General features: G+C 43.1%; 1 protein-coding gene across 3 annotated transcripts in view; it reads right to left on the bottom strand.

Annotated features, from left to right (window-relative positions):
- LOC133614342 (polypeptide N-acetylgalactosaminyltransferase 17-like) overlaps positions 1–20,003 on the bottom strand; it is a 100,010-nt gene that overhangs the window by 23,156 nt on the left and 56,851 nt on the right. For all 3 annotated transcript variants that reach the window (XM_061972214.2, XM_061972212.1, XM_061972213.1), the window contains exons 5-9: positions 16,848–17,045; positions 16,644–16,761; positions 12,073–12,261; positions 11,866–12,003; positions 11,691–11,786 (exon numbers count right to left, since the gene is read on the bottom strand). In XM_061972214.2, coding sequence (XP_061828198.1) covers positions 11,691–11,786; positions 11,866–12,003; positions 12,073–12,261; positions 16,644–16,761; positions 16,848–17,045 — 739 coding nt within the window. The remainder of the gene's footprint in view (positions 1–11,690; positions 11,787–11,865; positions 12,004–12,072; positions 12,262–16,643; positions 16,762–16,847; positions 17,046–20,003) is intronic.

Below are 20,003 nucleotides of genomic sequence, written 5' to 3'. Positions count from 1 at the left end.
TAAAATAAAAGATTTGCATGTATAAAAACACATTTCTTCAATTAGAAAAACAATTTCTGAGGATAAAAACGATTTTCTTCAATTAAAAAAATAATTTGCAAGTATATATATTTTTTCTTCAATTAAAAAAAGTATTCCCAAGTACAAAAAACTCTTCTGCAAGTAAAAAAACGATTTGCAAGTAAAAAAAACAAATTTCTTCAATTACATTTTTTTCCCGCAAGTATAAAAACAATTTTCTGCAAGTAAAAAAACGATTTTCTGCAAGTAAAAAAAAAAATTATTTGTTCGTGTAAAAACAATTTTCTTCAATCAAAAGAAATATTCCCAAGTATAAAAACTCTTCTGCAAGTAAAAAAAACGTTTCGAAAGTATAAAAAACGATTTTCTTCAATTAATAATGATTTTTTTTTGCAAGTTCAATAACAATTTTCTTCGAGTAAAATAAAACGATTCATAAAAAAAAAAAGTTCTTCAATAAAAAGATTATTCACATGGATAAAAACTATTTTCTTCAATTTAAAAAAACGATTCCTAATTATAAAAACTATTTTCTGCAATAAAAAAATATTTTCTGCATGTAAAAAACGGTTTGCAAGTATAAAAACAATTGTATTCAATTAAAAAAAGGATTCGCGAGTATGAAAACATTTTTTGTGCAAGTAAAAAAAGGATTCGCAAGTATAAAAACAACTTTGTGCAAATAACAAAAGGATTTGCTTGTATAAAAACAGTTTTCTTCAATTAAAAAATGATTTGTTCGTGTAAAAACAATTTTCTTCAATTAAAAACACGATTCGCAAGTAAAACAAAACTTTGGTGCAGTTAAAAAAATGATTTGCATGTATAAAAACAAATTTCTTCAATTAGTAAAACAATTTCTGAGGATAAAAACGATTTTCTTCAATTTAAAAAATTATTCGCAAGTATATATTTTTTTTCTTCAATTAAAAAAATTATTCCCAAGTATAAAAAAACTCTTCTGCAAGTAAAAAAAAAAACGATTTGCAAGTAAAAAAAACAAATTTCTTCAATTAAAAAAAACGATTCGCAAGTAAAACAAAACTTTGTTGCAAGTAAAAAAAATGATTTGCATGTATAAAAACAAATTTCTTCAATTAGAAAAACAATTTCTGAGGATAAAAACGATTTTCTTCAATTAAAAAAAATATTTGCAAGTATATATTTTTTTTCTTCAATTAAAAACATTATTCCCAAGTATAAAAAACTCTTCTGCAAGTAAAAAAAAAAACGATTTGCAAGTAAAAAAAACAAATTTCTTCAATTAAAAAAAAGATTCGCAAGTAAAACAAAACTTTGGTGCAAGTAAAATAAAAGATTTGCATGTATAAAAACACATTTCTTCAATTAGAAAAACAATTTCTGAGGATAAAAACGATTTTCTTCAATTAAAAAAATAATTTGCAAGTATATATATTTTTTCTTCAATTAAAAAAAGTATTCCCAAGTACAAAAAACTCTTCTGCAAGTAAAAAAACGATTTGCAAGTAAAAAAAACAAATTTCTTCAATTACATTTTTTTCCCGCAAGTATAAAAACAATTTTCTGCAAGTAAAAAAACGATTTTCTGCAAGTAAAAAAAAAAATTATTTGTTCGTGTAAAAACAATTTTCTTCAATCAAAAGAAATATTCCCAAGTATAAAAACTCTTCTGCAAGTAAAAAAAACGTTTCGAAAGTATAAAAAACGATTTTCTTCAATTAATAATGATTTTTTTTTGCAAGTTCAATAACAATTTTCTTCGAGTAAAATAAAACGATTCATAAAAAAAAAAAGTTCTTCAATAAAAAGATTATTCACATGGATAAAAACTATTTTCTTCAATTTAAAAAAACGATTCCTAATTATAAAAACTATTTTCTGCAATAAAAAAATATTTTCTGCATGTAAAAAACGGTTTGCAAGTATAAAAACAATTGTATTCAATTAAAAAAAGGATTCGCGAGTATGAAAACATTTTTTGTGCAAGTAAAAAAAGGATTCGCAAGTATAAAAACAACTTTGTGCAAATAACAAAAGGATTTGCTTGTATAAAAACAGTTTTCTTCAATTAAAAAATGATTTGTTCGTGTAAAAACAATTTTCTTCAATTAAAAAAACGATTCGCAAGTATAACAAAACTTTGGTGCAAGTAAAAAAATGATTTGCATGTATAAAAACACATTTCTTCAATTAGAAAAACAATTTCTGAGGATAAAAACGATTTTCTTCAATTAAAAAAATTATTTGCAAGTATATATTTTTTTTCTTCATCCATCCATCCATCCATTTTCTACCGCTTATTCCCTTTTTGGGGTCGCGGGGGGCGCTGGAGCCTATCTCAGCTACAATCGGGCGGAAGGCGGGGTTATTTTCTTCAATTAAAAAAATTATTTGCAAGTATACATTTTTTTTCTTCAAAAATATTCCCAAGTATAAAAAACTCTTCTGCAAGTAAAAAAACGATTTGCAAGTAATAAAAACAAATTTCTTCAATTACATTTTTTTTCCGCAAGTATAAAAACAATTTTCTGCAAGTAAAAAAACGATTTTCTGCAAGTAAAAAAAAAAAAGATTTGTTCGTGTATAAAAACGATTTTCTTCAAGTTAAAACTTTTGGCAGTAATATTCCACCCCATGCGATCCACACACTTGCACTCAGAGCACCTGTAATTCGCACTCGACAACGACAGATGAGCTGCTGAGGGCCGTCAGAGCTACTGTTATTCACGCATGGTGCTGTCTGCCAAAAACAACAAAGAAGAAGCAGGGTGGGGAGTAAAATGGCGGACAGAAGAGAGGGGAAACTTACAGGTTGAGCTTGTTTTTATACTTGCAAATTGCATTTTTACTTGAAGAAAGTTGTTTTTGCTTACCTGCGAATTGTTTTGTAATTGAAGAAAATAGCTTTTTGTTTTCACTTGCGAATCGTTAGGCATGAGTAAAAACATGTTTGTGTGTTTGTGGAGTTTGGGCAGTAATTTCACTCCATAGAGGTCTCAAACTGGATTTAAGTGGGGGCTGCTGATGGTCAAGTCGGGGTGAAGCTGGGCAGCATGAAGAATCACGTTTTAAAATCAGCTTCTTAAACTTATAGCTCATCCGCTGTATATTCAGGTTCAAAAATATAAGGTTCCGATCATCATTTGTCCCAAATTAGTCTTTGGCGGCTCTCACAAAGTCTGTCATTGTTAGTAGTAGTTGTTGAAAGAAATAGAAAACGTTGGGATGCGTCTGTGAAATCATCCATCCATCCATCCATCCATCTTCTTCCGCTTATCCGAGGTCGGGTCGCGGGGGCAGCAGCCTAAGCAGGGAAGCCCAGACTTCCCTCTCCCCAGCCACTTCGTCCAGCTCTTCCCGGGGGATCCCGAGGCGTTCCCAGGCCAGCCGGGAGACATAGTCTTCCCAACGTGTCCTGGGTCTTCCCCGTGGCCTCCTACCGGTTGGACGTGCCCTAAACACTTCCCTAGGGAGGCGTTCGGGTGGCATCCTGACCAGATGCCCGAACCACCTCATCTGGATCCTCTCCATGTGGAGGAGCAGCGGCTTTACTTTGAGCTCCCCCCGGATGACAGAGCTTCTCACCCTATCTCTAAGGGAGAGCCCCGCCACCCGGCGGAGGAAACTCATTTCGGCCGCTTGTACCCGTGATCTTGTCCTTTCGGTCATAACCCAAAGCTCATGACCATAGGTGAGGATGGGAACGTAGATCGACCGGTAAATTGAGAGCTTTGCCTTCCGGCTCAGCTCCTTCTTCACCACAACGGATCGATACAGCGTCCGCATTACTGAAGATGCCGCACCGATCCGCCTATCGATCTCACGATCCACTCTTCCCCCACTCATGAACAAGACTCCTAGGTACTTGAACTCCTCCACTTGGGGCAGGGTCTCCTCCCCAACCCGGAGATGGCACTCCACCCTTTTCCGGGCGAGAACCATGGACTCGGACTTGGAGGTGCTGATTCTCATCCCAGTCGCTTCACACTCGGCTGCGAACCGATCCAGTGAGAGCTGAAGATCCTGGCCAGATGAAGCCATCAGGACCACATCATCCGCAAAAAGCAGAGACCTAATCCTGCAGCCACCAAACCGGATCCCCTCAACGCCTTGACTGCGCCTAGAAATTCTGTCCATAAAAGTTATGAACAGAATCGGTGACAAAGGGCAGTCCAACCCTCACTGGAAACGTGTCCGACTTACTGCCGGCAATGCGGACCAAGCTCTGACACTGATCATACAGGGAGCGGACAGCCACAATCAGACAGTCCGATACCCCATACTCTCTGAGCACTCCCCACAGGACCTCCCGAGGGACACGGTCGAATGCCTTTTCCAAGTCCACAAAGCACATGTAGACTGGTTGGGCAAACTCCCATGCACCCTCAAGGACCCTGCCGAGAGTATAGAGCTGGTCCACAGTTCCACGACCAGGACGAAAACCACACTGTTCCTCCTGAATCCGAGGTTCGACTATCCGGCGTAGCCTCCTCTCCAGTACACCTGAATAGACCTTACCGGGAAGGCTGAGGAGTGTGATCCCACGATAGTTAGAACACACCCTCCGGTTCCCCTTCTTAAAGAGAGGAACCACCATCCCGGTCTGCCAATCCAGTGGTACCGCCCCCGATGTCCACGCGATGCTGCAGAGTCTTGTCAACCAAGACAGCCCCACAGCATCCAGAGCCTTAAGGAACTCCGGGGGGATCTCATCCACCCCCGGGGCCTTGCCACCGAGGAGCTTTTTAACTACCTCAGCAACCTCAGCCCCAGAAATAGGAGAGCCCACCACAGATTCCCCAGGCACTGCTTCCACATAGGAAGACGTGTTGGTGGGATTGAGGAGGTCTTCGAAGTATTCCCTCCACCGATTCACAACATCCGCAGTCGAGGTCAGCAGAACACCACCCGCACCATACACGGTGTTGACAGTGCACTGCTTTCCCTTCCTGAGGCGGCGGATGGTGGTCCAGAAACGCTTCGAAGCCGTCCGGAAGTCGTTTTCCATGGCTTCCCCGAACTCCTCCCATGTCCGAGTTTTTGCCTCTGCGACCGCTGAAGCCGCACACCGCTTGGCCTGTCGGTACCTGTCCGCTGCCTCCGGAGTCCCATGAGCCAAAAGAACCCGATAGGACTCCTTCTTCAGCTTGACGGCATCCCTCACCGCCGGTGTCCACCAACGGGTTCTGGGATTACCGCTACGACAAGCACCAACTACCTTGCGGCCACAGCTCCAATCAGCCGCCTCGACAATAGAGGTGCGGAACATGGTCCATTCGGACTCAATGTCCAGCACCTTCCTCGTGACATGTTCAAAGTCGTTCCAGAGGTGGGAATTGAAACTCTCTCTGACAGGAGACTCTGCCAGACGTTCCCAGCAAACCCTCACAATGCGTTTGGGCCTGCCAGGTCTGTCCGGCATCCTCCCCCACCATCGCAGCCAACTCACCACCAGGTGGTGATCGGTAGAAAGCTCTGCCCCTCTCTTCACCCGAGTGTCCAAAACATGAGGCCGCATATCCGATGACACAACTACAAAGTCGATCATGGAACTGCGGCCTAGGGTGTCCTGGTGCCAAGTGCACATATGGACACCCTTATGTTTGAACATGGTGTTTGTTATGGACAATCTGTGTCGGGCACAAAAGTCCAATAACAAAACACCGCTCGGGTTCAGATCCGGGCAGCCATTCTTCCCAATCACGCCTCTCCAGGTTTCACTGTCGTTGCCAACATGAGCATTGAAGTCCCCCAGTAGCACGAGGGAATCACCCGGGGGAGCACTCTCAAGTACTCCCTCGAGTGAATCCAAAAAGGATCCCTCACCTTTTATACTTGCAAATTGTATTTTTACTTGAAGAAAGTTGTTTTTGCTTACCTGCGAATTGTTTTTTAATTGAAGAAAATAGCTTTTTGTTTTCACTTGCGAATCGTTAGGCATGAGTAAAAACATGTTTGTGTGTTTGTGGAGTTTGGGCAGTAATTTCACTCCATAGAGGTCTCAAACTGGATTTAAGTGGGGGCTGCTGATGGTCAAGTCGGGGTGAAGCTGGGCAGCGTGAAGTATTCACTTCAGAATCACGTTTTAAAATCAGCTTCTTAAACTTATAGCTCATCCGCTGTATATTCAGGTTCAAAAATATAAGGTTCTGATCATCATTTGTCCCAAATTAGTCTTTGGCGGCTCTCACAAAGTCTGTCATTCTTAGTAGTAGTTGTTGAAAGAAATAGAAAACGTTGGGATGCGTCTGTGAAATCATTGCGCCCAAAAATAAAAGTTCCAGCCATGTTTAAAATGAGCAAAACACGTAAATATGACATGTTATTATGAATGTTACTATATTACATATGTACTCAGAGCAGGTATATAAGCTGTGGACGTGTTGGAATGGTTTTTTTAGTGCGCTTTATAGACGGAATAGATCTAATCCCCATTACATGCATGGTTTTTCACTCGTCAGAATGCACGAAAAAGAGAACAACGTGTGTTCTTGTCTTATATAGGAATTGTGAGTACTGGGCAAAATTCGGAAAAAAAAGGAGCAGTTCCCCTTTAAGTATAGGGCCACAAATTATGGGCCTGCGCACCACCAGTTTGAGACCCATAATCTAGAGGAGGTCTAAGTCGTAAGAAGAAGCACCTTTTCCACCGCTGTAACTTTTCCAGGAATTTCCCTACTTAAATAAAGTTCCGGGTAGATTTAGTTCTTTAGGAACCTTTCAGAGTTCCTCCTAACTAGGTGGGACTTTGTCAAGTGACAAGGAACCTGTTCGGGGCGGGCTGTGTCGTCGAACGCTGACTGGTTGAACACAATTCTAAAACTTCTCTTTCAAACACAAAACCGCCATTGGAATATACGAGGGGACTTGTTTAGTTCTTATTTCTTGTGTATTTCTACTACAACAAACTTGACAACGGAGAGAAAGAAGAACGAAAGGAGCTTTGCACTTGCAGGAACTTTTGTGGGACATCTTCGTGCTGAAGAACACTGATCAGTGGAACTATCTTGTAGTGATTTTACTCAGCCGTAGTCTTTTAACTATATGCAGTTTATTGTTGTTGTTTTTGTTTTTGACGAACTTAATTTCATTACGTAAAGCTACGAGAAGTGGACAGACTCTTTTCAACGTATTTACGGAGGAGTATGAAGCCAGACTCGAAGCAACGACCTCAGCTGCTTACTACTCTGACTTTGTTGGATAAATGTGGGAAAAAAGGAGGGAGCACACGAGTGGAACAAAGGTAAACAACATCAAATATTAACTACTTACTTTATTACATGTTGTAAAAGTAGTCAGTGACACTCCATTTGTGTCGTTGTTGGCCTCAACCCGAGTGAACGGAATGCTAATGCTAACAAGCTAACGCTAAAGCCGATGTGTTTGTGTTGTCGGCGTGAGATAAACACTGACATGTATTATTTATATACTATATACAAATAAACACTGATACTTTTTATTTATATACTATTTTCAGATAAACACTGATATTTATATATTGTTATTTACAGATAAACACTGACATTATTTAAATATTGGTATATACAGATAAACACTGACATTTATTATTTATATTGCTATTTACAGATAAACACTGACATTTATTATTTATATATTGTTATTTACAGATAAACACTGACATGTATTATTTATATACTATATACAAATAAACACTGATACCTTTTATTTATATACTATTTTCAGATAAACACTGATATTTATATATTGTTATTTACAGATAAACACTGACATTATTTAAATATTGGTATATACAGATAAACACTGACATTTATTATTTATATATTGTTATTTACAGATAAACACTGACATTTATTATTTATATATTGTTATTTACAGATAAAAACTGACATGTATTATTTATATACTATATACAAATAAACACTGATACTTTTTATTTATATACTATTTTCAGATAAACACTGATATTTATATATTGTTATTTACAGATAAACACTGACATTATTTAAATATTGGTATATACAGATAAACACTGACATGTATTATTTATATATTGTTATTTACAGATAAACACTGACATTTATTATTTATATATTGTTATTTACAGATAAACACTGACATGTATTATTTATATACTATATACAAATAAACACTGATACTTTTTATTTATATACTATTTTCAGATAAACACTGATATTTATATATTGTTATTTACAGATAAACACTGAGATTTATTATTAATATTGCTATTTACAGATAAACACTGACATTTATTATTTACATATTGTTATTTACAGATAAACACTGACATTTATTATTTATATATTGTTATTTACAGATAAACACTGACATGTATTATTTATATACTATATACAAATAAACACTGATACTTTTTATTTATATACTATTTTCAGATAAACACTGATATTTATATATTGTTATTTACAGATAAACACTGACATTATTTAAATATTGGTATATACAGATAAACACTGACATTTATTATTTATATTGCTATTTACAGATAAACACTCCATCCATCCATCCATCTTCTTCCGCTTATCCGAGGTCGGGTAGCGGGGGCAGCAGCCTAAGCAGGGAAGCCCAGACTTCCCTCTCCCCAGCCACTTCGTCCAGCTCCTCCCGGGGGATCCCGAGGCGTTCCCAGGCCAGCCGGGAGAGATAGTCTTCCCAGCGTGTCCTGGGTCTTCCCCGTGGCCTCCTACCGGTCGGACGTGCCCGAAACACCTTCCTAGGGAGGCGTTCGGGTGGCATCCTGACCAGATGCCCGAACCACCTCATCTGGCTCCTCTCCATGTGGAGGAGCAGCGGCTTTACTTTGAGCTCCCCCCGGATGACAGAGCTTCTCACCCTATCTCTAAGGGAGAGCCCCGCCACTCGGCGGCGGAAACTCATTTCGGCCGCTTGTACCCGTGATCTTGTCCTTTCGGTCATGACCCAAAGCTCATGACCATAGGTGAGGATGGGAACGTAGATCGATCGGTAAATCGAGAGCTTTGCCTTCCGGCTCAGCTCCTTCTTCACCACAACGGATCGATACAGCGTCCGCATTACTGAAGACGCCGCACCGATCCGCCTGTCGATCTCACGATCCACTCTTCCCCCACTCGTGAACAAGACTCCGAGATACTTGAACTCCTCCACTTGGGGCAAGATCTCCTCCCCAACCCGGAGATGGCACTCCACCCTTTTCCGGGAGAGAACCATGGACTCGGACTTGGAGGTGCTGATTCCCATCCCAGTTGCTTCACACTCGGCTGCGAACCGATCCAGTGAGAGCTGAAGACCTTGGCCGGAGGAAGCCAGCCGAGTGTGAAGCGACTGGGATGAGAATCAGCACCTCCAAGTCCGAGTCCATGGTTCTCGCCCGGAAAAGGGTGGAGTGCCATCTCCGGGTTGGGGAGGAGACCCTGCCCCAAGTGGAGGACTTCAAGTACCTCGGAGTCTTGTTCACGAGTGAGGGAAGAGTGGATCGTGAGATCGACAGTCGGATCGGTGCGGCGTCTTCAGTAATGCGGACGCTGTATCGATCCGTTGTGGTGAAGAAGGAGCTGAGCCGGAAGGCAAAGCTCTCAATTTACCGGTCGATCTACGTTCCCATCCTCACCTATGGTCATGAGCTTTGGGTTATGACCGAAAGGACAAGATCACGGGTACAAGCGGCCGAAATGAGTTTCCTCCGCCGGGTGGCGGGTCTCTCCCTTAGAGATAGGGTGAGAAGCTCTGTCATCCGGGGGGAGCTCAAAGTAAAGTCGCTGCTCCTCCACATGGAGAGGAGCCAGATGAGGTGGTTCGGGCATCTGGTTAGGATGCCACCCGATCGCCTCCCTCGGGAGGTGTTTAGGGCACGTCCGACCGGTAGGAGGCCACGGGGAAGACCCAGGACACGTTGGGAAGACTGTCTCCCGGCTGGCCTGGGAACGCCTCGGGGTCCCACAGGAAGAGCTGGACGAAGTGGCTGGGGAGAGGGAAGTCTGGGCTTCCCTGCTTAGGCTGCTGCCCCCGCGACCCGACCTCGGATAAGCGGAAGAAGATGGATGGATGAATGGATTTTAGTGTTTCTTAAGGCGAAAAAGTTGAATTTGAAATGACTACAGTTTTGTCATGTCTGTTATTTGCTTTTTTGCCTACAAAACCAAAAAAACTGAATGAACATCCTCCAAGTCTGCTGATTCCAACAGTTTTTCCAGGGGTTGTATTTCCCACCCCAAAAAGAGCAATGACTAAGATAAAAGCGTGCCATCTCGGCATGGTATGATGACCGATACAGATTTTTACGGTAAAACCGATCTCTTTATGTACTTGTTCACATAGGAATTTGTTCACATAGGGGACATGTGTGAGAAGCACATTATTGAAATAGTCTGATAGTGTTATTGTTATTGTAGTGTTGAGGTAGTCCAGACTAGAGATGCGCGGTTTGCGGGCACAACCGCGGAGTCCGCGGATTATCCGCGGATCGGGCGGATGAAATTTAAAAAAAATTAGATTTTATCCGCGGGTCGGGTCGGGTCGGGTCGGGTCGGGTCGGGTCGGGTCGGGTCGGGCGGTTGAAATAAAAAAAAATTAGATTTTAAATAGATTCAGGCGGGTGGCAGTTAAACCAATTCGGAAATATATATACATAGTTAAATGTTGTTACCCACATACGAAAAACGAGCAGGCACCTGCAGCATATGCCACAACAGAAGAAAAAAAAAAAAAGAGATGGACACTTTTACGAAGCGGAGAAGGCCCCCGACGCCTCGCTGGGGTCCGGGACCGAGGCCCCTCCCCCCGAGAGGGCCCCACCGGGAGCCGTAGCCGAGGCGATCCGCGAGAAGGGCCCGACGCACGTCCAGGGTCACCACCGCGCCCACCGCACCGACACCCCGCCTCGTCCGCCTTCGCCGCGGCCGGCGTCACGCGCTGCAGGTAAGCAGCTTACCTGCCCGCCACCCCCCGTGGCCGGGGGCTCGTAACAGGGGTCACTCCGCGCGCTCCGCCCGCGCAGCTTACCTGCCCGCCACCCCTGTTGCCGGGGGCGCGTAACAGGGGTCACTCCGCGCGCAGTGCGCTCACAAAAGGGGTGGGGCTCACCCTGGTTGATATAGACAGCAGGACGGTGGCCATGGACGTCGGAACCCGCTAAGGAGTGTGTAACAACCCACCTGCCGAATCAACTAGCCCTGAAAATGGATGGCGCTGGAGCGTCGGGCCCATACCCGGCCGTCGCCGGCAGCGAGACGCGCTTGGAGGTGCGCTCAGCGCGGCTCCCATATGATTGCGCACTGGTGTGCGTCTGGGTCGTGACAGCGTGGCACGCGAATGTCTGTGCTGCATTGGATCAGTCTCCTTTCTTTAACAGGCAAAAGCTTTAAAACCTCACTAATGCCTTGCATCGTCTATATTAGATATATAACAACGGGCGGGTGCGGGCGGATGGCGGGCGGGTGCGGTTCTGATCAAATGTTACATCGGGTGGATGGCGGATGGTTGACGACTTTCTGATGCGGTTGCGGATGAAATAATTGCCTATCCGCGCATCTCTAGTCCAGACTATTTGTATTTCCAAGGGAACAATTCTCTCCAAATAAAATGAAAGGTGCACTAAAGTTGGATCTTAGATATTCTACCGTAGATGATACCTTTGGACGGAATGTTTTCGAGTATCATCATATGACCAAGTGACGACGCGTCTGTCCTACCTGAGGAGCCAACCCGTGGCACTCGAACAAGATGGCCGTGTCGTTCTTCCTTTCCCCCTGGTCCAAACATAGATGTTTGGCTTTGGAGCTGCGCATCTGAAATGACAACGTATGTTGCTTCTTCCAGACGTGCATGTCGAAGAACGTCAGACGGAGACGGGTTCTGCACACTGACCTCTCCGTATGTGGCGGTGTCGTGAAAGTTCTTCAGGTCCGGGTAGATGTTCTCCTGGTACCATTTGAAGTCCTTACACTGCAGCCTCTTCCTCAGCGCCACCCTATCGGAGACGTCCCCGTAGTCGATGCCGTGATTCTAAAAGGGAGATGTCGCACGGGGATGAGCGCTTCTTTTCACACTAATGACTGCGCATGCTGCTCCCACCTCCATGGGGATGTTCCAGGCCATGTAGACGTTGTGCTTGAACTCGTCCATCCACACCTCGGCCACGCGCAGGGCGTTACGCCGCATGATGGCGTAGATGTCATCGGTCAGGTACGGCTTTTTGAAGCGAGCGATGTGAGCCACTCTGGAACATGGGAGAACCTCCATGCTGCCCCCGCACGTCCACACCTGCAGGTTAGGAGGGGGCGGAGTCATGAAGCCATCGCAGGGGAAAAAAAGCCAGATCAAGTAAACATCAAGACTCGTGACTATTCAACTAAATTGTTTAGAGGGGGCCACATGTATATCTTTTATAATATCATACCTGCCAACTTTTGAAATCAGAAAAACCTAGTAGCCAGGGTCCAGGGGCTACTAGGTCCAGGACAAAGTCCTGGTGGGGGGTTCAGGCTTCGCCCCCCGACGCAAAATGATTATTAGCATTCAGACAGGTTAAAATGTTGCTAAAACCATCACTTTTCTATCAGTCACAGTGACTTTTCAAAACAAAAATATTACAGCAAAAATCATATGGGTTGATTGACATGTTTATTCTGTAAGCTAACTTCAATAGTTTGAAATTATTTTGACAGTTAATGCCAGTTATCCTGTCAACCTTTCACAAGACTTCAATTTGTTCATTGAAAGTATAAACACTTTTTACAGTAAACAAATGGTAAAACAGTACTAAACAATTCCATTAAAAAAAAAAATTGGTGTCATTATTAACTTTCTGTCCAAGCTTGTATAATCTACTGCCTTGTTCAATTTTTAAAAAATATTCTGTGCCTAAAATTCACATTTCTATCACAATTATCATACTGTAAACATGGTAAGCTAACTTCATTAAAATTAATAGTCCTGTCAAAAGCATGGAATTACAATTCAAATGTACCGTATTTTCCGCACTATTAGCCGCACCTAAAAACCACAAATTTACTCAAAAGCTGACAGTGCGGCTTTTAACCCGGTGCGCTTTATATATGGATTAATATTACGATTCATTTTCATAAAGTTTCGATCTCGCAACTACGGTAAACAGCCGCCATCTTTTTTCCCCGTAGAAGAGGAAGTGCTTCTTCTTCTACGCAAGCAACCGCCAAGGTAAGCACCCGCCCCCATAGAACAGGAAGCGCTTCTTCTTCTACTGTAAGCAACCACCCGCCCGCGTAGAAGAAGAAAAAGCGCGCGGATATTACCGTACGTTTCATTTCCTTTGTGTGTTTACATCTGTAAAGACCACAAAATGGCTCCTACTAAGCGACAGGGATCCGGTTCATGAAAAGACGCAATCTCTCCATCCGCACACGGATTACTATTTCACAGCAACTGCCTAAAGACTTTCAAGAAAAGCTGGCTACTTTCCGTGCATATTGTAAAAACAAGATAGCTGAAAAAAAGATCCGGCCAGAGAACATTATCAACATGGACGAGGTTCCACTGACTTTTGATATTCCTGTGAACCGCACTGTGGATACAACGGGAGCACGTACGGTGAATATTCGCACCACAGGGAATGAGAAGTCATCCTTCACTGTGGTTCTATCTTGCCATGCTAATGGCCAGAAACTTCCACCCATGGTGATATTCAAAAGGAAGACCTTGCCAAAAGAGACCTTTCCAGCCAGCGTCATCATAAAAGCTAACTCGAAGGGATGGATGAAGAAAAGATGAGCGAGTGGTTAAGGTAAGTTTAAGTTTACGCGAAGAGGCCGGGTGGCTTTTTTCACGCAGCTCTGTCCATGTTGATATACGTATGTTTGTGATTGCACATTTGCGTACATTTTGGGAGTGAACAGAGTTGTTAGAACGCTGGTTTTTAATATATTATTTGACATTCCTTTAGCGCAGTTAGATGCGGCTTACAACACCGGGCGGCTTATAGGTGGACAAAGTTTTGAAATATGCCGTTCATTGAAGGCGCGGCTTTTAACCCAGGACGCCTTATGGTGCGGAAAATACGGTAGTTTTTTTGTAAGCCTTTCAAAAGAATTCAAAATATGAAAAATTAATGAAAATTAATTGAAGCCATCAGACACTTGAAAAGTGGCACATCACATCTCTAATGTAATCATTTGAACTTTTCAACAGAAATAGCACTGCAAAAATATTAAGGACATACTTCTGTATTTTGGTAGTTATGCTGTCAACATTTAACAAGATTTCTTCAACTTGGACTTGAAAGCATAAATAGTATAAACACTTTTAACAGTATAACAGTACTAAACAATTCCAATAGATAACATTGGTGTCATTACCTTTTTGTGGCTAAAATCCGAAAAACGTTGAAAGTTTTCCACTTGTATCGCTAGCAACGCAGACTTGTGTTTTTTTGTCCCAACGTGGTCTTTTACATCGCTAATTCCTCCGTGTCCGATCGAAAAATCTTGTCTGCACAAGGTGCAATTCGCGTAGTTTTCACCCTTTTTGGAACGGATAATTATTCCCGGATAGGCTTTTGAATATTCTTCACGGAATGACTGCAGTTTTCTTTTCGGTTTAAGACTCGTTTGAGATTTTTCTCCGGCTGATTCCATGATCGTTCGCTCGTATGGAAACAATGGCAACTGGTGCCTCGTGCTTGGCAGCGGTGCTATAAATAGCCTCGCGCATGGCATTCGGAATGGCTCGATAAGAAGTTACGGGAAGCAGTGTCGAATGTCATTGTTACGCGATTTCGTGAATAAAACTTAAAAAAAAATTATTTTTTTTAATTAATGAAAAACCGTATTTTTTATCACTGCAACCGTAACCCGGAATAGGTTGATGAAAACCGTACTAATTCCGGGAAAACCGGAGTAGTTGGCAGGTATGTATATGTATCGAGCAGCACTTTTATTGTGAAGACATGAACTGTGCGGTCAGCCTTTAGGCTTTTGACGGCACGGTTGGAATAAAAACTGTTTCTCGCCTTCCTGACGGGTTTTTTTTCCCTTCACACTGAGCTGGCAGCAGCCAGCGTCATCTCACAAGACCCTCGGGTCCCTTAAATGTCAATTAAGTAACGTCATGGGCAGAGGTGGGTAGTAACGCGCTACATTTACTCCGTTACATCTACTTGAGTAACTTTTGTGATAAATTGTACTTCTAAGAGTAGTTTTAATGCAACATACTTTTACTTTTACTTAAGTATATTTATAGAGAAGGAACGCTACTTTTACTCCGCTACTTTTATCTACATTCAGCTCGCTACTCGCTACTAATTTTTATCGATCTGTTAATGCACGCTTTGTTTGTTTTGGTTTGTCAGACAGACCTTCAAAGTGCCTGCCTTACTGGTGACGTTTCACTTCGTTCCACCAATCAGATGCAGTCACTGGTGACGTTGGACCAATCAAACAGAGCCAGGCGGTCACATGACCTGACTTAAACAAGTTGAAAACTTATTGGGGTGTTACCATTTAGTGGTCAATTGTACGGAATATGTACTGTACTGTGCAATAAACGTTTCAGTCAATCGATCAAAAGTGTGAAGGAAAAAAGATACTTTTTTATTTCAACCGTACATCCTGACCGCACATGAGGACGTTCCTGTCTTCACAATAAAAGTGCCGCTCCATCGCGCCTGCGCTTTCAAAATAAGAGTCTCCGAAAGCCAGCGCAAAACAAGCTAGCAAGCTACGGAGTTTGCCGCCAATATATTTCTTGTAAAGTGTATAAAAACGAATATGGAAGCTGGACAAATAAGATGCCAAAAACCCACCACTTTCATGTGGTATTAGACAGAAAGGAGGAACTTTTCTTCTCCTCCATTTGAAAACGTGGACGTTATCAGCACTACTGTCTGATTACAATCAACGCAAGTCATCGGAATCAGGTAATACACCAACTTATATTCTTGTCTTCATGAAAGAAAGGAATCTATATATGTTAAACATGCATGTATATTCATTAAAACACCTTTAACATGTAAACAAAAACAGCAAAATAAATAAATATAAATTATATACTGTATATATCAATGTATATATATATATATATATATATATATATATATATATATATATATATGATATGAGTGTGTATGTTACTCATCAGTTACTCAGTACTTGAGTAGTTTTTTCACAACATACTTTTTACTTTTACTCAAGTAAATATTTGTGTGACTACTCCTTACTTTTACTTGAGTAATAAATCTCTAAAGTAACAGTACTCTTACTTGAGTACAATTTCTGGCTACTCTACCCACCTCCGGTCATGGGGAAGATTTACGATCGTTAATTTTTAGGTCTATTTTTTTCAATGCCTGGCTGGTGATCGACTGACACACCCTGCGCGATCGACCGGTAGCTCGCGATCGACGTAATGGGCACCCCTGTGCTAGAGCACTTTTCTGTTTTAAAGACCTACTGCAAAAAAAATAAAAAATAAAAAACGCCAGTCAAATTTCCTTTGTGTGACAAGGGTGCTCTGTGTTTTGAGGAATGGGCGGCAAAAATGTTAAGTCTCTGCAAAGTCTGGAACTAAAGTCGTGGGCTGAAAAGGCTTAGGGTACATGTTGCTCTAGCAGCTAAACTAAGCTAGTACAGGTGCTTCCTTGGCCACTGAGAGGAGAAACAAGACGCACAAACCCTGATGGCCAGTTCCACGTTCTCCCCTCCATAAGTGTTCATGCCCGCATCGAACAGGCCCAGCTCCTCAAAGTAGACTCTGTCCACCACAAAGGAGCAGCCGATCATGGACGGACTCCTGTCACACACACACACACACACACGTCAAATACGCGACATGTTTATGAGCAGCTGACGCGTTGCCAGGTGCAAGTCGTGGCCCACCTGATGGGGGCTGTGGGGTCGTTTAGGTCTTTCCAGTCTTTGGGTGCCTTCATGTACATGCACCACAGCTGCCAGTCAAAGCCGTGGGCCGGGTTGATGAAGCGCTCCACCTCGAAGGTTTCGTGATGGATGTTGTCGATGGACGGCAGGACGATCCTCTTGCGGTCCTCTTTGATTCTGGCAAGAACCGGCTGGGCCCTGAGGAACGAACGGACACGTTAATGTGGTTTCTGTGCTGTAAGGGGTGGGCGACTCGATCCACATATTGATAGCATCGACGCTAATGGTGGTGTTAGAATTGGATCGACACTGCCGTGATGAGATCGATAGGTTTCGGTTCTTGATGTCATGAATTTCTATGTAACTATAACCTCAGGGCATTCCATCGATGGCAACTGAACTGTTTCCTTTGTCTTAGAAGACGTTTCGCCTCTGATCCGAGTAGGCTTCATCAGTTTATGCTCATAGCCTTAGATTGATCAGATCTAGTCTTAGATTCACATTGGTCGGATCCATACTTGCCAACCTTGAGACCTCCGAATTCGGAAGATTGGGGCGGGGTGGGTTTGAGGTGGGCCCTGAGAAACGAACGGACACGTTAATGTGGTTTCTGTGCTGTAAGGGGTGCGCGACTCCATCCACGTATTGATAGCATCGATGCTAATGGTGGTGTTAGAATTGGATCGACACTGCCGTGATGAGATCGATAGGTTTCGGTTCTTGATGTCATGAGTTTCTATGTAACTATAACCTCAGGTCATTCGATCGATGGCAACTGAACTGTTTCCTTTGTCTTAGAAGACGTTTCGCCTCTCATCCGAGTAGGCTTCATCAGTTTATGCTCATAGCCTTAGATTGATCAGATCTAGTCTTAGATTCACATTGGTCGGATCCATACTTGCCAACCTTGAGACCTCCGAATTCGGGAGATTGGGGGGGGGGGTTTGAGGTGGGCCCTGAGGAACGAAGGGACACGTTAATGTGGTTTCTGTGCTGAAAGGGGTGGGCGACTCGATCCACATATTGATAGTATCGATGCTAATGGTGGTGGATCGACACTGCCGTGATGAGATCGATAGGTTCCGGTTCTTGATGTCATGAATTTCTATGTAACTATAACCTCAGGGCATTCGATCGATGGCAACTGAACTGTTTCCTTTGTCTTAGAAGACGTTTCGCCTCTCATCCGAGTAGGCTTCATCAGTTTATGCTCATAGCCTTAGATTGATCAGATCTAGTCTTAGACTCACATTGGTCGGATCCATACTTGCCAACCTTGAGACCTCCGAATTCGGGAGATTGGGGCGGGGTGGGTTTGAGGTGGGCCCTGAGGACCGAACGGATACGTTAATGTGGTTTCTGTGCTGTAAGGGGTGGGCGACTCGATGCACATATTGATAGCATCGATGCTAATGGTGGTGGATCGACACTGCCGTGATCAGATCGATAGGTTTCGGTTCTTGATGTCATGAATTTCTATGTAACTATAACCTCGGGGCATTCGATCGATGGCAACTGAACTGTTTCCTTTGTCTTAGAAGACGTTTCGCCTCTCATCCGAGTAGGCTTCATCAGTTTATGCTCAGATCTAGTCTTGGACTCACATTGGTCGGATCCATACTTGCCAACCTTGAGACCTCCGAATTCGGGAGATTGGGGGGGGGGGTTTGAGGTGGGCCCTGAGGAACGAACGGACACGTTAATGTGGTTTCTGTGCTGTAAGGGGTGGGCGACTCGATCCACATATTGATAGCATCGATGCTAATGGTGGTGGATCGACACTGCCGTGATCAGATCGATAGGTTTCGGTTCTTGATGTCATGAGTTTCTATGTAACTATAACCTCAGGGCATTCGATCGATGGCAACTGAACTGTTTCCTTTGTCTTAGAAGACGTTTCGCCTCTCATCCGAGTAGGCTTCATCAGTTTATGCTCATAGCCTTAGATAGATCAGATCTAGTCTTAGACTCACATTGGTCGGATCCATACTTGCCAACCTTGAGCCCTCCGAATTCGGGAGATTGGGGGGGGTTTGAGGTGGGCCCTGAGGAATGAACGGACACGTTAATGTGGTTTCTGTGCTGTAAGGGGTGGGCGACTCCATCCACGTATTGATAGCATCGATGCTAATGGTGGTGGATCGACACTGCCGTGATCAGATCGATAGGTTTCGGTTCTTGATGTCATGAGTTTCTATGTAACTATAACCTCAGGGCATTCGATCGATGGCAACTGAACTGTTTCCTTTGTCTTAGAAGACGTTTCGCCTCTCATCCGAGTAGGCTTCATCAGTTTATGCTCATAGCCTTAGATTGATCAGATCTAGTCTTAGACTCACATTGGTCGGATCCATACTTGCCAACCTTGAGACCTCCGAATTCGGGAGATTGGGGTGGGGGGTTTGAGGTGGGCCCTGAGGAATGAACGGACACGTTAATGTGGTTTCTGTGCTGTAAGGGGTGGGCGACTCCATCCACGTATTGATAGCATCGATGCTAATGGTGGTGGATCGACACTGCCGTGATCAGATCGATAGGTTTCGGTTCTTGATGTCATGAGTTTCTATGTAACTATAACCTCAGGGCATTCGATCGATGGCAACTGAACTGTTTCCTTTGTCTTAGAAGACGTTTCGCCTCTCATCCGAGTAGGCTTCATCAGTTTATGCTCATAGCCTTAGATTGATCAGATCTAGTCTTAGACGCACATTGGTCGGATCCATACTTGCCAACCTTGAGACCTCCGAATTCGGAAGATTGGGGCGGGGTGGGTTTGAGGTGGGCCCTGAGAAACGAACGGACACGTTAATGTGGTTTCTGTGCTGTAAGGGGTGGGCGACTCCATCCACATATTGATAGCATCGATGCTAATGGTGGTGGATCGACACTGCCGTGATCAGATCGATAGGTTTCGGTTCTTGATGTCATGAATTTCTATGTAACTATAACCTCAGGGCATTCGATCGATGGCAACTGAACTGTTTCCTTTGTCTTAGAAGACGTTTCGCCTCTCATCCGAGTAGGCTTCATCAGTTTATGCTCATAGCCTTAGATTGATCAGATCTAGTCTTAGACTCACATTGGTTGGATCCATACTTGCCAACCTTGAGACCTCCGAATTCGGGAGATTGGGGCGGCAATTTGAGGTGGGCCCTG

Source organism: Nerophis lumbriciformis, linkage group LG17, assembly GCF_033978685.3.
Source record: "Nerophis lumbriciformis linkage group LG17, RoL_Nlum_v2.1, whole genome shotgun sequence".
NCBI classification, from domain to species: domain Eukaryota; kingdom Metazoa; phylum Chordata; class Actinopteri; order Syngnathiformes; family Syngnathidae; genus Nerophis; species Nerophis lumbriciformis.
This window is presented reverse-complemented; position numbering and strand designations above follow the sequence as displayed.